This window comes from Narcine bancroftii, chromosome 13, assembly GCF_036971445.1.
Source record: "Narcine bancroftii isolate sNarBan1 chromosome 13, sNarBan1.hap1, whole genome shotgun sequence".
Lineage (NCBI taxonomy): Eukaryota > Metazoa > Chordata > Chondrichthyes > Torpediniformes > Narcinidae > Narcine > Narcine bancroftii.
Genome location: NC_091481.1, coordinates 42590864 through 42609574, shown reverse-complemented (window position 1 = coordinate 42609574; position 18711 = coordinate 42590864). Strand labels below are relative to the sequence as shown.

Genomic DNA, 18711 nt, shown 5'->3' with positions numbered 1-18711 from the left:
AATTCAAACCTGGTTTTCTTTTCACCTCACGTAACATAAGTAGTTTTATGTATCAGTAGGAGAGAAGTACAGAAGAAACTAAAACTTGACTGGTTCACAGGGAAGGGGGCCAGAAACGGAAAGTAGGGTTGAGAATGGCTGATCTACACAATCCAACTTACAATTAAAAAAGGCTCAGGAACTCGTTAATATGCTTCACCGGGCAGACAGCTTTAGCTAGTAAAGGTTTGATTTTCATGACATCTCTTAACACCATCCAATGGACTGTCAAGACCATGTTTCACCAAATATGTAATAAACTTTCTTATTGCTACAATTATTTCACCAAATTTGTCAACTTGTGAGTGTGCACTAGAATTCAGACCTGCAGCATCGTGTTCAGTCAGCAGTTCCATGCATGAGTGCCTTTTGCTGGATTTTAGCCATTGATCAGTTTCTCACACATGCAGAGTAATGTTCAAACCGCACACAGCTCGATAATCATTTATTTATGTGTGTGCTGAGCGCTTAGAGAGACATCGTCATATCGGGTGGTGGGGGAGTTGGCTAGAAACTTGTTCTGGGAAACTGAACACTCTCCCTCTCTAATGTAAAACACAAAAGTGCAGACACCATGGTTTTTAAAAAAAAATTATATAAAGAATCATTAAAAAAACATACAATCCAATAAGAATAATTTTGTATAAGTATACAAAAAAACCCCCACCCCATCAGCCAGCTCTCTTAAGGAGAGCCAAATATAAATGAAAATAAAAACTGAAAGTATTTACAATAAATCAAAATATATCTAAATGCATATATTCCAAATAAGGAAACCACTTTTTAACAAAAAAATGAATAATTATCATGCAAATTATATGTAATTTTTTCCATAACAATTCAAGCTTTCAATTTATTATGCCAGCATATTATACTAATCTCTATATTATCTTTCCATGTACTTGCTACACATTTTCGTGCTACAGACAATACTAAACGTACAAATGCATTTTGAAAATTATCCAATCCTAATCCCCTTAAAGAAGCCATATAACCCAATAAAAAAATGGATGGGTTTAATATTGTATAATCTTTCCAAAACTAACCTAATTCCTATCTAAAATGGTTGTACTTTAACACAAGACCAAACAGCATGTAAAAAAAAGTTCCAGTATATAAGCCACATCTGAAACAAGAATCCGAGTTACTAAAACGATATTTTTTCAATTTCTCCGGAATTAAATATAACTGATGGAAAAAATTATAATTAACCATTCCATATCGTACATTCGTCAATTTAGTTCTACTATCATAACACATATCAGCCCAATTACCTTCCGGAAAAATAAAGGTTAAATCACTTTCCCATTTAAGCTTAGACTTCTCCCATTCTGGTTTAGCCATACTATCTTGTAACACTTGATACATAACTGAAATATAATCCTTCTTTGGTATAGAGGAAATCAAAGATTCAAATTTCGTCAATACAGGTAAAATCATCTCTTTACCATAAATATCTTTTACAAAGCTCTAACCTGGTAATACACAAACAAAGATTTTTCAGATATATCAAATCGTTCCCTCAATTGGTTAAAAGAAAGAAGTTGAACTTCCTCAAAACAATCCTGCAATGTCTTTATACCTTTAAAGTCCCAACTCTTTAAATGATTATTGAACCTTGAAAAAGGAATAAGCTGATTATTATATAATGGGGTTAAAATTGATAATGTACCTTTTGATCCTAAAATCTTATTTTAGTCCAAACCTTTAACAAATGTTTTAATACCAGCATATTACATTCCCGCAACAGATTCATATTCCATTGAAATATAAATTGATGCACCTCAACTTCAGAAATAGAAGCCATCTCCACTTTCGCCCAACTTGCAGATTGATCCATGTCCATCAACCTGCTAACAAATTTCAACTGAGCTACTTCATAATAATTTTGAAAATAAGGTAACTGAAGTCCACCTAATGCATATTTCCATGTGAGTTTATACAATGCTACTCGCGGTAATTTACCTTTCCATAAAAATTCCCTCACCATTTTATTTAAATCTACATTCAATAAAGAAATAGGTCTATATGAAGACACTTTCAACGGATCTCTATCTTTTTTCGGAATTACAATGATTAAAGCAGTCGAACAAGATTCCGATAACACCTGTTCTTCAGTTATTTGTTGTAATACATCCCCAAATACAGAAGATAAATCTTTGTAAAGATTTTATAAAATTCCACAGAAATTCCATCATCCCCTGGTGACTTTCCATTTGGCATCTCCTGTATAGCCTCCTTAATCTCAAGATCTGTAATTGGAGATTCCAATTCCATAACATCTTCCTCCCCTAATACTGGTAACGTTAATTTAGATAAATAAGATTCAATAAAACCATTATCCTGCTTCCCCTCAGAAGTATATAATTTTTGATAGAATGAATAAAATCGGTAATTAATTTCCTGAGGTTTATAGGTAACTATTGAATTATTTTTAACAGCATTAATGGTCCATGATACCTGTTCCATTTTTAATTGCCACACAAGTACTTTATGTGCCCTCTCACCCAATTCATAATAACCCTGCTTAGATCGATTATTTAAATGCTCAAATTGATAGGTTTGTAATGTAATTTCAAATTTATCAAAGCTGCTTATTTTAAATCTTCTGCCACATCTTTCTGAAAATCTAACTCAGCAATTCGTTTCTCCAACTCCAAACTTTCTGCCATGTATTGTTTCTTAACTTTCGTAGTATAACTAATAATCTGCCCTCTTAAATAAGCTTTCAGTGATACAAAATGACTACAGAATTAGCATTCTCAGCCAAGAACAAAATAATCTGTTCTTTAACAAAAGTAACAAACTCTGATTTTTTCAGTAACATTGTGTTAAACCTCCATCTACAAGATGAACGGACCACTTCTGAACTTATACAAGAAAAAAAACAAAGAATTATCCGATATAACCCTACTTTTATACTCAGCCTGTAGTACTCTGACCTGTAAATGTGCCGATACCAAAAAAAATCTATTCTGGAAAATGAATCATGCCGAAATGAATAAAAAGAAAAATCTTTCTCAGTAGGATTAACTCTTCTCCAAATATCCACCAAATTTAAATCTTTCATCAAAGCCCCAATTTGTATCGTCATCTTTGATTTTCTTATACTTTGTGGAGATCTATCCAATAAAGGGTCCAAAATACAGTTGAAGTCTCCCCCAACTAAGATATTTTCATTTGTCTGATTTAACAACAAAAAAGCTTCTAAAATAAAACGTTCATCATTGATATTAGGTGCATAGACATTAAGCAAAGTCTAAGATTCAGCAAAAATATTACAATTCACCCTCAAAACTCTCCCAGCATTTTCCTCCAAAGATTGTAATTCAAAAGGCAAACACTTATGAATTAAAATTGCTACACCACTCGCCTTACAATTAAAAGAAGAAGAAAACACATGACCAACCCAATCACTCATCAATGTCAAGTGTTCTTTTTCAGTCAGATGTGTTTCTTGCAAAAAAGCAATGTGAACTTTCATTTTTTTAATATAGGCCAAAACTCGTTTCCGCTTAATTGGATTATTCAACCCTTGAACATTAAAAGTTGCAAATTTCAAATTAGACATTTCTACACACTAACAATATGATCACACACTACTAAATATCGCTCCCTTGACAAATCTTTAAAACACAATCCCTTGCCTATAAAATGTCAAGAAAAAAATTCAAGAAAAAAATCACCCCTAAAAAATACCACCCAGAGGTAGTAATGCCTAAAAATCTGGGTGTGTAAACCCCTCTGGCAGCAGATGACTGTCAAAGATTTCAGTGCCATCCACCCCCCACAGCCAGACATTTGTTCAGAGACCCACTATTTTCACATTATTCCTCCGACTTTGATTTTCCAATGAATCAATTTTTGTCAATAATTCTTTTTTCTGAATCCCCCAATCCACAAAAGAATCTTCCACTTTTTCCCTATTAAGTTCAACTTGATTTTTATATTCAAAATAAGCAGCTTCAATTTTTTAAAAAAATTATCTTTTACGGTATCTACTGATTTTATACATCTATTAATATCACTTTTAACTACAGACATATCTTGCTTCATATTTGTCATTTCTTCACACATAGTACTCATTTTAGTTTTCATTTCCAAAAACATATTGTCCATTTGGTTGGCAATCCCTTATAAAGCAGCACACACAGAATCCATTCTGGTTCCATCACCTCCCTTTGAGGCCTACCTTCCTCAGGGATCGGTGCTGGGACCATTGTGTTGGTCACCTAACTACAGGAAAGTTATCAATAAGAAAGAAAGAGGGCAGAGAAAATTTACTAGGGATTTACTGGACTTCAGGAACTGAGTTACAGGGAAAGGTTAAACAGGTATGACTTTATTCCCTGGAGCGTAGAAGAATGAGGGGAGATTTGATAGAAGTGTTTAAAATTATGAGGAGGATAGACAGAGTAAATGTAGGTTGGCTTTTTCCACTGAGGGGTGGGTGAGATACAAAGCAGAGGACATTGGTTCAGAGTGAGAAGAGTAAAATTTAGGGGGAGCAACTTCACACAGAGAGTGGAGGTGGTAAGAAACAAGCAGCTAGCTGAAGTTTTTCACATTGAAGTAAAATTTGGATGGGAGAGATATGGACTGGATGCAAGTCAGTGGGACTGGGCAGAATAATAGTTCAGCACCAACTCAAAGGACCGAAGGGGCTGTTTTCTGAGTTGAAATTTTCTGTGCTTTAGTTGATGAGGCAGTGAGGTTTTGATGAGGAAAAACCACAGAGATGCTGGACAAACTCAGCTGGTCTCGCTGCGTCTTTAAGAGGTAATAATATATTACCGACGTTTCTGGCCTGAGCCCTTCCTTGAAGTATAAACGAAGAACAGGAAAGTGTCAGAATAAAGATGGAAGACTGACAGGGGGAGGAATCCAGACCAACAAAAGGTGTTAATTTGATATGATGAGAGGGAAGGTGAGAATTGATTTTGGCTCCGTGAAAGGAAACAGAGGGAAAAGGGAAGAGAGAGAGGCTGAGCTGGGGGAGAGGCAACTGAGGAAACAAGAAGGGGGTGGGAGGGGTTTAACAGAAACCGGAGAAGTGGATGTTAACCCACTTGGAGGGTGGGAGGTAGGCAGGTCAGGGTACACCTGTGGTCATTCCCCTCAGCAACACGATAACTCTTTGGATACTGCTGAGGAGGATGACCAATCTGGGCCAGGCAGCAGCAGCCAGACCAATAGCACCGTGATGGGCTCTGAGCCTCAGAACGGAAGGGTGAAGTCAGGTACAGCGATAGTCATAGGGAACTCGATTGGCAGGGGAACAGATAGGAGATTCTGTGGCCTCCAAAGAGACTCCAGGACAATGTGTTGCCTCCTTGGTGCTTGTGTCCAGGATGTCTTTGAGTGGGTGCAGAATCTTCTTAAGTCAGAGGTCATGGTATATATTGGTATCAATAATATTGGTAGGAGTGGGTAGAAGTTCTGCAAAGTAAGTTTAGGGAGTTAGGAAAGAGGCTGAAGAGCAGGAGCTCCAATGCGGTCATATGAAGATTACTCCCAGTGCCCTGAGCTCGGGAAAGGCAGAATGGAAAGATAGGGCAGACAAACGTGTGGCTGAGGAGATGGGGCGGGGCAGGGTTTCAAGTCCTTGGGGATGGGGTGACCTGTACAAATGGAATGAGTTGTAAACTCTAAACTAGAGAGGAACTTTGGCAGGGAGGTTTGTTAATGCTATTGGAGGCTGTTTAAATTTGTAGAGGGTGTGAATCAAAGTGAAGAGGCAGAGGAAGAGGTGGTTGGTGCACAAGTTGGGACAGCTGGTAGGGAGTTTGTGTGGAAGGATGGGCAGAGGGGGCAAAATTACAGCCAGTGGGATGAGTTGCCCTGTAACAGGGACAGAGTCCACAAAAGGTTTTGTGTTTAAACACAGGCAGCATAAGAAATGAAGTGGACGACCTTGTAGTCCAGCTACAGGTTAGTAGGGATGATGTGCCCAATACGGAGAAGTAGCTAACGGATGGACGTCATTGGGAGCCGAATGTCCAAGGGTATACAGTGAATCAAAAGGATAGGCAGGTAAGCAGTGGGGAAGTGGGGTGGGGGTGTGGCTCTGTTGGTAAGGAATAACAGTAAATCATTAGAAAGAGGAGATATAGGATCAGAAGATATAGAATCATCGTGGGTTGAACCAAGAAATAGAATACTACAGCATAATACAGGCCCTTGATATTGTGCCGAAATAACAAGGATAAAAATACACTGTTGGTTGGAGTCGAATGTCAGGGATGAGATTATGGATAACTTGGAGGTACATGACAGGATGGGGCAAAGCTAGCAGGGTTTCCTTCATGGAAAATCTCACCCAACAAACTGCTGGAATTTAAAAAAAACTTTATTTAAAATAAAACCACTCAGCCAACATATTACAACATTTCAAACTTAATCCAAATACATGTAAAAAGAAAATGAAAAGAAGAAAGGTCCCCTGCCCCTTCCCCCAACCCCCTACAAAGCCTAAAAAGGATGAGAAACCATAACAGAACTTCACTTCCTGCTGCCTTTAAATATCTCAATATATAGAGAAGGCGAAAGTTCGACATTCATTTAAATTTTAATATCAACAGTCTGTAAATATTGGCTCCATATTTCACAAAACGTATATTTCTCTCTTAAATTGGAATCTCAAGTGGAATCCAACTCCGAACTTCTACCTGCTGTCTCTCCATTCCCAGATCAGTATCTGACTTCCACTTTATAGCCATACATTTTTGAGCTGTTGCAAAGGCAATTTGAACAAATTTTACTTGATACATATTCAGTTTTAATTTAGGTTTAATCCCTCTAACATCTCCCAGTAAAAATAATATGGGATCCTGTGGGAATCTCACTCCAGTTGTTCGTTCTAATAAATTACCCATTTCAGGGCAAAAAGGTTTAATTGTGGAACACGGCCAAGTTGAATGCAAAAAAGGTACTGACTTCTTGTCCACATTTAAAACATAAATCTGAATAAATATAAATCATATTATGTAACTTTTGTGGTGTTAAATATAACTGATGATTAAAATTATATTGAACTAATCAATATCTCACATTGATTGTACTTTTCATATTCTCTCAACAGATCTGATCTATCTATGTTCATCTATTTGGTTTTTTAAAATCTACCTTGTAGCGAGGTCACTATGGCTCCAGCTAGGTTCTAGCTCTTGGTTATAGCCCTAAGGAGAAGAAAGACACACACACCAGTAGAGTGTATTCGACACTGAGTTTTTTTCAGTGACTGCTCTGCCTTTTATAGTCACCCCAGCTGTATCACCACCAAGGCATGGCTTGAGTAGGCCAGGTGCCGATTGGTTACCTCGGATGCCCGAGCCTTGATTGGGCCCCCTGCGATCCACCAGCAATGATTGGTCAGTTTCAGCGCTCTGCTGGCAGACTATGGAAACGGGCATTTCAGCCCGCACGATGCTTTGCCAGTCGCTGCGTTTGACAACCATTTCGTGTGTCTGCCCGAATCATGGACTGCTACATGACCCCCCTTCCTTTAAGAGGCCGACCCCTGCGCAATGGGGTCAGGTGAGTGATGGGATAGTCAAAGTCCAAATAGGTCGGCTTCAACTGGTCGAGAGTGAAAGTCTCTTTCCTGCCGTCAATGTCCAAAACACAAGTGGAGCCGTTCTGTCTGAGGACACAGTATGGCCCCTCATAAGGCTGCTGTAGAGATGGCGGTGAACCCTGTGCCGAACAAGCACATATTTACAGTCAGTAATATTCCTTGGGACATAAGTACAGCATTGGCTGTGGGGGCTAGGTTTAGCGGAGGCCAGGGTGCCGAGGGGCTTGCGTAGTCAGGACAATGTGGTCATTGGGGGTCCCCCAAGTCCTCAGGAGCCATCATGAATTCACCCGTATATCTAGGGGTGTGCCATAGACTAACTCGGCAGAGGATGCCTTGAGGTCCTCCTTGGGTGCAGTGTGGATGCCTAACAGCACCCCAAGAGAGTTCGTCGACCCAATTAGGTCCGTTAAGCCGTGCCATTAAGGTGTCTGTGGAATCTCTCCACCAACTCGTTGGTTTGTGGGTGATATGCTGTGGTGTGATGGAGTTGGGTCCCCAGGGCGTGGGCTAAGGTGGTCCACAGACTGGAAGTGAATTGGGCCCGCCTGTCTGACATAAGGTGTTTGGGAACCCCAAAACACGCTAACCAAGTGTTGAGTAAAGCCCGTGCCCATACTTCTGTGGAAGCCTTTGATAGCGGCACCACCTCTGGCCAACCATTGTGTGAAGGGAACATCTACCTCTGGATGTGTGTAGGGGCCCCACAATGTCAATGTGCACATGGCTGAAAGGGTGACGTGCTGGCTTGAATGTCTGTGGTGGAGCTTTGATACAAGTCTGGATTTTGGATGACAGGCACTGAGTACAAGTCCTGGCCCACAGGGCGACCTCTTTGCGGAGGCCATACCAGACATTCCTGTTCACCACCATTTTGACTGTAGTTCTGATGGCGGGGTGAGCCAAGTTGTGGACCGTCGGAAACCCGCCTCTTCCATGCAGCTGGAATGACAGGGCGAGGTTTACCCGTTGAGGTGTTGCAGAGCAGCGTGTGATTGCCGGGGGCGATCTGGATGTCCTCCAGTTGTAAGCTGGTGAGCGCTGTCCAGTACGCCAGAATGCAGGGTCTGCTTGCTGCGCATCAGCCAGGGCTGCGTAGTCGATGCCAGGGGTAGGGTCATGTGCTGCCAAGATAGCTGGACGGGATAGGGCATCGGCCACCACATTGGATTTGCTGGCTATATATTCAGTGTCCGCTGTAAATTCAGAAATGTAGGACAGGTGCCGCTGACCACAGGTTTGTGGTCCATGTAAATTTTGAACTTCCTGCCCTCCAGGAAGTAACAAAAGTGCTGAATTGCCAGGTATAAGACTAACTGTTCTCTATCAAAGGCACTGTACTCGAGCTCTAGTGACCTGAGGTGTTTACTGAAAAAGGCCAGCAGTTGCCATTGTCCATTCACCAGTTGCTCAACTACATCCCCGACCACTGTGCTGGAGGTGTCTCTTGTGAGGGTGATCGGGGCATCTGTCCGTGGGTGCACGAGGAGGGTAGGGCATTTTTGGTGCCTCCTGGATCCATTGTATGTTTTTATTGAGGGGAAAGTGAGCTCATGATGCGGGCGGCTGCAGGTATGAAGCTGCACTAAAAGTTGACCCTACCTGCAAACTCTTGTAGTCCCTTCATCGTCGATGGCATGGGGAAAGAACGAAAGTCCTGTCACCAGTTTCAGCAATGCGCAGGTGTCCCTCTTCACTGCCCATAGCTTAGGCAGCCACCTTCCTGGGGTCATCAAAGTCTTCCTCCGTGATGAGCAGCTGGATGTCCTCAGGAAGATCTGCTGGAACAGAGGGCAGGTGTGGCCATCGTTGAAAGCGAGCATGTTGCTCATGAGAGCAGAAGGGGCTCTGTCCCCCAAACCATCAATATGCAACAGTCACTCACTCTTTGACAGCCCAAAAGGGCGGGTTAACAGCTCTTTGATGGCCACATACCTTCCTTGTTCCAGGGGCTGCTGGAAGAAGGCTGCAGTGTCCTGATCAAGGGCGCTGACCACGTGGTAGTAGTGCATGTCGTCGGTGGAGATCTGTTGAATGCCAAACTGTGGCTTAGCTTGCTGGAACTAATGTAGTTGTGACATCCAGAAGCTGGGCAGCTTCAATGCTACGGCATTGATCGCAGGTTGCTCTTCCATCTTCGGACCAGCTAGGGGTCACCACTGTCACTACGGCTCCAGCTAGGTTCTAGCTCTTGGTTATAGTCCTAAGGCTGTAGCTTGAATCTGCATAAGAAAGACCACACACCAGTAGGGTGTATTTGATACAGAGTTTATTCAGTGGTAGCTCCATCTTTTAGAGCCAGCTACCGACTGGTTATCTTGGATCTGATTGGGCCCCTTGCAATCCACCAGCAGTGATTGGCTACTTTTACTGCTCTGCTGTGGTTCTGTTTCTCCTATTAACATCATACATTGCAGTAATAAATCTCAACTGTGCTGCTTTATAATTCATAAAATTGTAAACCTCCTAAATCATATTTCTCCAAAGAAACCCTAGCCACTTGCCATTTCAATAAAAAATTCCTAACACAAACATTTAATTCTCAAATAATTTTTGAGGAATTAAAATTTGAATCGATTAAAATAAATATTGTATTCAAACCTATTGGAATTTGAGGAAGTGACAAACAGGCTGGATAAGGGAGATACGGTGGATGTTGTGTATTTGGATTTTCAGAAGGCCTTTGACAAGTTGCTGCACATGAGGCTACTTAACAAGATAAGAGCCCGTGGTACAACAGGAAACATACTAGTGTGGGGAGAACATTGGCTGATTGGCAGGAAGCAGAGAGCTAGGATACAGGGATCATGTTCTGATTGGCTGGTGGGGTTCCACAGGGGTCGGGGTTTGGGGCCACTTCATTTTTTGTTGTATATGAATGATATGGATTATGGAATGAATGGCTTTGTGGCCAAGTTTGCGCAGATGATACGAAGGTCAATGGAGAAATGGGTGGTGAGGCTGCAGGACTTTGGCAGATTAGGAGAAGTTGGTAAGCACTTTTCCTCCACAATCTCCATCAGTACTGGAGCACCACAGGGCTGTGTTCTTAGCCCCCTGCTCTATTCACCTTACACGTAGGACTGTTCAGCTCAGTACAACAATAACACCATCTACAAATTTCCTGACTATATCACAGGAGTGGGTTTTATAAAGTCAGCATAAGATTGAAAACTTAGCTTAATAGTGCACCAGCCACAACCTTGCACTCAACGTCACCAAAATTCATGAAGGGAAAACCAGAGGTGTACAATCCAGTGATCATTGGGGGATCAGAGATGGAGAGGGTGAGCAAATTTAAGTTCTTGGAAATCAATCTCCCGAAGGATCTTTTCTGGACCCAACATCGTGAAGGAAGCCCATCAGCACCTCTAATTCCTCAGGAGTTTTTGGAGGTTTGGTATGACATCGGAAACCCTGGCAAATTTCTACAGGGGTGGCATCACAGGACACCAATACCCCTAACCGTAAAGCCCTCTGAAAGGTCGTGGACACAGCCCAGGACATCACAGGCAAAACCCTCCCCACTACTGAGTACATCTACAGGGAACACTGCTGTCAGACCAGCATCAATCAGCAAAGATCCACACCACCAGCACCCACTCTGTTCTCACTGCTGCCATCAGGAAAGAGGTATCGGTGCCACAGACTCGCACCACCAGGTTCAGGAACAGCTGCTCCCCCTTCACCGTCAGACTCCTCAACAACAAACTCCATCAGGGACTCATTTACAGACTCTGACTTGTGCACATTATTGATTTGTTCTCTCTGTATTGCATAGTCGATTTGTTTACATTCATTATCTGTTCACAGTTCTTTTATTTGTTTACATTTGTACGTTGTGCACAGTTTATTTTTGCAATACCAGTAAGTGGTGATTCTGCTGCACCCACAGGAAAAAGAATCTCAGGGTTGTGTGATGTCACTGAACTCTGACAATAAATCTGAAATATTAAATTGTAGTGGCCCACGAACCAAGTCGCGACCTGGCTCACAAAACTGCCAGTGAATATGGCAATTGCGAGGGCCCCGCAGGGACCAACGGCTGTCACCCAGAGTCCCTGGAATAGATCATCAAGCCCCAAGCACATCTGGCAACTGTGAACACCGGTGCCGAAATAAGTTTCCTTTCCCCCACAATTGCACTAAAACAGCTGAGGGAAAGACAGCCCCCTGCCATACAGACAGCACAAATCATTCATCTGCACCCCTGGGAATACAATTTTGTGTGAAGGGGAGTGCACTGGGCCCCCTTCCAATGGCCACATGAAGGGCCATACAGGGTAATTGAGTCATCAGGCATAATGGGTCAATGTGTGTATTGGACATTGCCGACAGAGGAAACCTTCACCCTCGACTATCTGAAACCGGCCCATATAAGCATTAGCCAGCCAGTCAAGACTCAGCCCCTGTGACACAGAGTGGAAACAGACACTCCAATCGCCAGTTCTGGGGGGGGGGGGGGTGTGGGGATCTTGTAGTGGCCTGTGAACTGAGTTGCGTCCTGGCTCACAAAATGGCTGGTGAAAACATTGATCCCGAGAGTCCTGCAGGGAGAAATGGCCATCATTCCGTGTGACCTCCCACATGGTGAGAAAGAGCAGAAACACTGGCCAGTCAGAGGCTGGTGCTGTGATGACATCATTTCTGTCATCAAGAGGCAGGGAGTGACTATAAACAGCTGTCAGAGCAATAAATCAGTCTCCGACCTCGACTCGACTGTGTATCGTTCTTACACCCAGTATCGTTCTTCGTGTAGCACACGCTACAAAATGAGCTTTTATTGAATTTAGCATGTTTAATCGCTAATTAGGTTCAATTAACCTAAAAATGTTTTGCCACTGATTTCCGATTGTACTCAGCATCTGATGCCCCTTGTTTCAGTGTCCAACAATAGTCGGGCAGCATTGATGGATTCCAGTTGTCTTGATATTGCTTTTCCAAGGTCGCAATGTCCTGGTGAAACCTATCACCACATTCGTCACTGATGGCACCAAGATCAGCGGGGAAGAAGTCCAAGTGCAAATGTAGAAAATTAATTTTCAATATGTTGCACTGCATGGTTTTGCATGCTTGAAGTAGACTTAGGAAATCATAAATTTCTCTTAAAATAGTGTGAGAGATGAAATTTTAAGGTGATTTTCATGATCAGCAGCCCAAAATCATTAAAATATACCCAAAAGTGTTCAGAAAGCAAAATCTTTGTTGTCCACGGGATGAAGTGTTTTGAGAGGTGCTGTTTCAGTAGACCAGCTGTGGTCTGAGCAGAGGCATGGATCCATTCCAATTCGCCTACTACAGCAACAGGTCTATGGCAGATTACATTTCAAATTTAGACATACTATTTCAGCCAATTACACCCAATTAACCTACAACCCCTGGTACACCTTGAAGGGTGGGAGGAAACCAGAGCCCCCGAAGGAAACCCACGCAGACATGGAGAGAATATACAAACTACTTAGCACGGGATTCAAACCCCGGTCCCTGTTGATGGGGCTGTAACAGTGTTGTGTGAACTGTTACATTAGCAGTGCTCCCCTTAGATGCCATCTCACTGGCTCTACACAAAGCCCTGCAACATCCTGACAGCAAAGGTACATTCATCGGGATTTCCAATCCCTCCACAATCTCTAAAGCCACCTCCTTCAGAACCCATGGGTGCACCTCATCTGGCCCAGGAGACTTATCTATCTTTAGTCCATTCAGTTTACTAAGTACCATCTCTCTAGTAATCTTGACTGTACTTAATTCTATTCCCTGTGTCCTCTATCAGGTATATTGCTATTGTCTTCCTCAGTGAAGACTGACACAAAATACTCATTTAGTTCCAATGCCATCTCTTTGTAACTCATTATTTCTCCAGCATCATTGTCAATTGGTCCTCTATCTACCTGTGTCTCTCTTTTACTTTTCATACATTAAAAAATTTCGTATCCTTTTGTATGTTGTCAACTTCCTTTCATCATTCATTTTTTCTGACGTTGTCTCTTTCTGTAAGTTTTTAAAGTTTCCCAGTCCTGTTTTTCCACTCATTTCAGATTTATTGTCAGAGTTCAATGACATCACACAACCCTGAGATTCTTTTTCCTGTGGGTGTGGCAGAATCACCACTTACTGGCATTGCTTCCTTGTCTGCCCTCCATTTTGCTTTGATTTTAGCTGTGACCTCTCTTGTTGGCCACATTTGTGCCATTTTTCCATTCGTAATTTTTTCTTCTTGGAATTTATCTATCCTGCACTTTTTTTCTTGTAGAAATATCTCCAATTCTGCTCTGCCATCCCTCCATCAAGCTGACTTTTCCAGTCAACTTGGGACAGTTCCTTTCTCATCCCACTGTAATTTCCTTTGTTCCACTGAAATGTTAACACATCTGATACCAGCTTTTTCTTTTCAAATTTGAAATGAAACTCAATCATATTATGATCACTACTTCCTAAGGGCTCCATTACCTTTTAATTCACAAATATCCAATTCATTACACATCACCCAATCCAAAACCACTGATCCCCTGATGGGTTTATCAACAAATTATTCCAAAAACCCCATCCCAAAGGCATTCTACAAATTCTCTCTTGAGATCTAGAACCTTCCCTACTTTCCCAATCCCCTTTCATCTCCAAATCTCCCATAATTATTGTGACATTTTCCTTCTGACACACTTTTTCTATTTCCAGCTGTAAGTCGTAGTCCACTTCTGGCTGCTATTTGGAGGCCTGTATATAATTATTTTTTAACTAATAAGGATTCGACCACTTCTGGCCCTATGTCTCTTCTTTCTAGTGATTTAATATTATTGCTTCCATCAGGGCCATGCCACCTCCTCAACCTACCTGCCTATCTTTCCTCTACATTGTGTACCCTTGGACATTCAGCTCCCATTCACATCCATCATTAAATCATGTCTCGGTGATGGCCACAATGGCCACGTCTCTTTTAATCTGTAGCTGTACACAAGACCATCTACTTTATTCCTAACTCTTCGTGCATTTACCCCGAGACCAGTATCTGTTATCGATTTTGCTGCAAATTATCCCGTCTTTTCACCTCCCTTTTATCATCTTTGCAGCACATTATTTTTGACCTTTTTCTATTTTCCTCTTTCTTGTCCCCAACACCCTGGTTCCCTTCTCCCCTAATCTCTGCCTTCACACTCTGATTCCCACCCCCCTGCCAAACTAGTTTAAACCCTCCCCAACAGCTCGAGCAAACCTAAGCACCAGGATACTGGACCCCTTCCAGTTCAGAAGCAGCCAGTCCTTTTTGTACAGATCAGACCTTCCCCAGAAGAGGAAGACAATGATCCAGAAATGTGAACCCCTGCACCAGCCACACATTCATCTGCCGTAACTTCCTATTCCGACCCTCTGGCACGTGGCACAGGCAGCAATCCTGAGATCACCACCCTTGAGGTCCTGTATTTTAACATTCCTAACTCTCTATATTCTCCCTTCAGGACCTCATCCCCACTTCAGTCTATTGTCACTGGTCCCCAAGTGGACCACAACATCCAGCTGTTCACCCTCCCCCTCCAGAATGCTGTGAATTCAATCAGACACATCCCTGACCCTGGCACCTGGGAGGCAATGTACCAACCTGGAGGCTCAATATTGATCACAGAACCCCCTATCCATTTGTCTAACCAATGAATTCCCAATCACCATCGCTCCCCTTATCTCCCCCCCCCTTCTGAGCTGGGGGGGGGGCTCTGCATCGGAAATGTGATGACCAACTCATTCCTGATAGATCTCCACCAACAGTATCCAAAATGGAATGTATACCTGTTGTTGATGGGAATGGCCACAGGGTACTCTGCACTGTCTGCATCTTCCCCTTCCCTCTCCTGACAAGTCACCCAGCTACTGGCCTCCAGAATATCTGCAAATGTGGTCACTTGGGACAAGTACGCTATCCCCGATTTCCCACATCCCACAACCAAAGCAATCTGCTGCACTAGCTGACTCCATTATCTAAAGGATTAAATTACCTCACCTGGCCTTACCTCTCTGGTAGCCAGCAAGCAAACTCTTTCTCAGCCTCTGCTCATCAAAGCCTCAAGCTCCACTCCTTCCCTGGGCTGCTCCTCACTGACCCTCCTTTTATTGGTCCCTGCCAATTAACTCGATTACCCACTTCTACAAATCAACACTCAGCTTAACACTTTGTCTTCCGCACCCTTTTTAAACAGTCCAAACACTTCTACTCACCAATCACGCACTAACTCTGATTGCAGCTGGCATCAGGGAGACAACATACCATCTGTGATTCTCCATTTCATCCACAGAACCTCTTCTCTGTCCCCCTAACTATGGAATCCCCTATCACTACAGCTCCCCACTTCTCCTTTCCCTTCTTTGCCACAGAACCAGACTCCATGTCAAAGACCCGATCAACATGATAGGTCGTCCTCCCCAACAGTATCCAAAATGTTATACTTGTTATTGAGGGACATGGTCACTGCCTGCCTGTCCCTTTCCCTTCTCCTGCCTATCACCCATCTCCCCTCCTCCTGCCTCCTAGGTGTGATAGTGTCCCTGTCACTCCTGTCCTGTCCCAAATGATCCGGAGTTCATCCAACTCCAGTTCCAATTCCCCAACTCGGTCTGTCAGGAGCGCTGGTGTACTGTTGGTTTCCCTAACGACCCAAGAGGAGAGTGTCCCTGCCCTGGCTATCATTCCCACTATGACATAGATAGAAGAGTTAGAAAAACCTGTCCTTGCCTGCCTTTGCTTACTGGAGCCTTGCGAACCAAAACCTGAAATTCCCACTGCTACACTGGGCCGTTCACATTGAGGCCCCTCCGCTCTGTCCCTGCATGACTTTACCTGCTCCTGCGCAGCCTTTCATTTGAGGTCTTTGACTTCTTTGGTTTATGATTGAAGATTTATTTTCTGTATTCCAGTTTGTTTGCACTTTTCTTTCCTTTGTATCTTTTCTTGAGTTTTGAAAAAATTCTTCCTGGCCCACAGGAAAAAGAATCTTGGGGTTGTATTGTAGGTACCTTGCCGATAAATCTAAATTTGAACCACCCCACCCACCATAGCCCCACACCACAGAACCAGGGGGTTTGATCACTGCCTCATCCATGTCACATCCTGGTGCTGTTCCCCGTTTCCGCTTCCAGTCCAACATCCCTTAAGCCTTGTCCTTTCTTCCTCTCTGAATAACAGGCCGCACCTTCTCAGTCTTGTTCCTGGCAGGAGCTTTTCCTTGGTGCTGTACTGCAGAGAATGCAGCCCTTCTCCTCGCACACTCTCCCGGTCCAGCAAGCACAGTCCAGATGAGCTGCCCTGCAGCAGGTAATGCTGCTGCCTCACACCTTTGGGGATCTGGGTTCCATCCTGGCCTTCGGCGCTGTCTGTGTGGAGTAGGTACGCCCTCCCATGTCCCAAAGTTGGTTGGCTGTGACAGCCCTGATGTGAAATGGAATGGGGGAGAGGAGAGGGTGAGGAATGAGAGAGGATAGAATGAAGTATGAAGGGTGTCAACACAGACTGAATCCTCATTCCTCGGGACTCCTGCATCTTCAGCTCACAGCACTTCCAACTCACTGATGTGCTCACACCACCCAAGGTATGGTCTATTCCACTCATCGCAAGGTGGTTCTGGTCCAACATGGGGTAGGTGCTAATATCACACCAGCTTCATGAGACACTTCCAAAATAAGCAGAAGCACATGCTTGTATATCGTGAAAATTTCACAAGGGTAAAGATATTAATTCTTTATTCTGAGGCTGATTAGAGTGATTTGTTTGGTACAATATTCCTGAGTATTACAAGCAGAGTCACATTCTAGACAGGCCGGCTACAGTAAAAAAGCTAAGATGAGCGGGTTTCCTCAATACATCCTGACAGACAAGCATCAGGAGCTATTCCTTAGCAGCTGTTTGTTCTGTAAGCGTTTCTGTGGGAAGGATTCATTTTGATGTTCATATGGGGTGCTGATGAACCAGCAGAGTGGTACAGACGGAAACACCTCATGGGCACTGGTGTCAGGGTACAATCTGCCACTGCTTGAAAGAAGCCAGGCCAATTTGTCCAGCACATAGCCTTCTAACAGAGACTCCAAACTGGCCCAAAACCTGTTGGAATAACAAGGGAAAGGACAGGGGCAGGTTGGGGCCAGGGACAGACGGGGATGGGGACGGAGCGAGTCTGGGCATGGGGTCAGAGGGAGGGAGGGAACGGAGTGGAGGTGGGGACAGAATGGGGCTGGGGGTGGGGACGGGGTGGAGTTGGGGATGGAGCAGATAAAGTGGGGGGTGGGGATGGAGAAGGAATGGGGGTTGGGGTGGGGGTGAGGTGGGGACAGAGTGTGGGTGGGGACAGGCTTTCCTTTGACATGATACAAACTTCATTTCATGCCGGATTCTGAAGACACGTCCTTGGCGTTACAGTTGCCTGATTTTTCTGTTTCATCTGAAGGAAGCAAATAAGCAGTTTTGTTAAAGATTCTCTAATCCCAGACTTACATCTGCCCTAGTGTAGACTGGCACGTCTGTTTTAATGGAGGTGTATAAGATATTGAGGGGCTTAGTCAGAGTTGACACCAGCAATTTTGTCCTGGGGTGAGAGCAGCAAATACCAGAGCTCATTAATTTAAGGTGAGTGGAGGAAAGCTTAGGGGAGAGTCAGAGGCCTGGAATGCTTTGCCAGAGGGGGTGATAGAGGTCGATAAAATAGGGACTTTCAAAAGACTCTTAGATAGGCCCATGGATGTAAGAAATAATGGGTGTTTGGGAGGGAAGGGTTAATCATTGTGGAGTAGTTGGGCTGGATGCAACCCAGTCTTGGGGAAAGCCCCAGAGACTCAGACCAGCCAGAGGGCAGTTGTCCACAACCTGGACAAAGGTAGAATTAAAGGAACTCCTCAAAGGCAGGAGGAAATCCAGAACTGGGGGATTAAGCAGCTGAAGGTACAGCCACCATCCACCATTTGAGGCACATGGTCAGTGCAACGCCTTTACAGCGCCAGCGACTGGGACAGGAGTTCGAATACCGCGCTGTCTGTCAGGAGTTTTTATGTTCTCCCTGTGTCTGCATGGGTTCTCCCCTGGGTCTCCGCGGGGACCAACACACAAAAAGACGTGCAACAGG

The 18711-nt window shown here is 43.6% G+C and overlaps 1 protein-coding gene across 4 annotated transcripts in view; it reads right to left on the bottom strand.

Moving 5' to 3' along the window:
• Window positions 1–17321: 17321 nt before the first annotated feature.
• Window positions 17322–18711, bottom strand: part of washc4 (WASH complex subunit 4) — a 182564-nt gene continuing 181174 nt past the window's right edge. For all 4 annotated transcript variants that reach the window (XM_069909975.1, XM_069909974.1, XM_069909976.1 and 1 more), the window contains one exon: window positions 17322–18033. Coding sequence is in view for 3 of the 4 variants with exons in the window: in XM_069909974.1 (XP_069766075.1) it covers window positions 17969–18033 (65 nt within the window). In the remaining variant the exon portion in view is untranslated. The remainder of the gene's footprint in view (window positions 18034–18711) is intronic.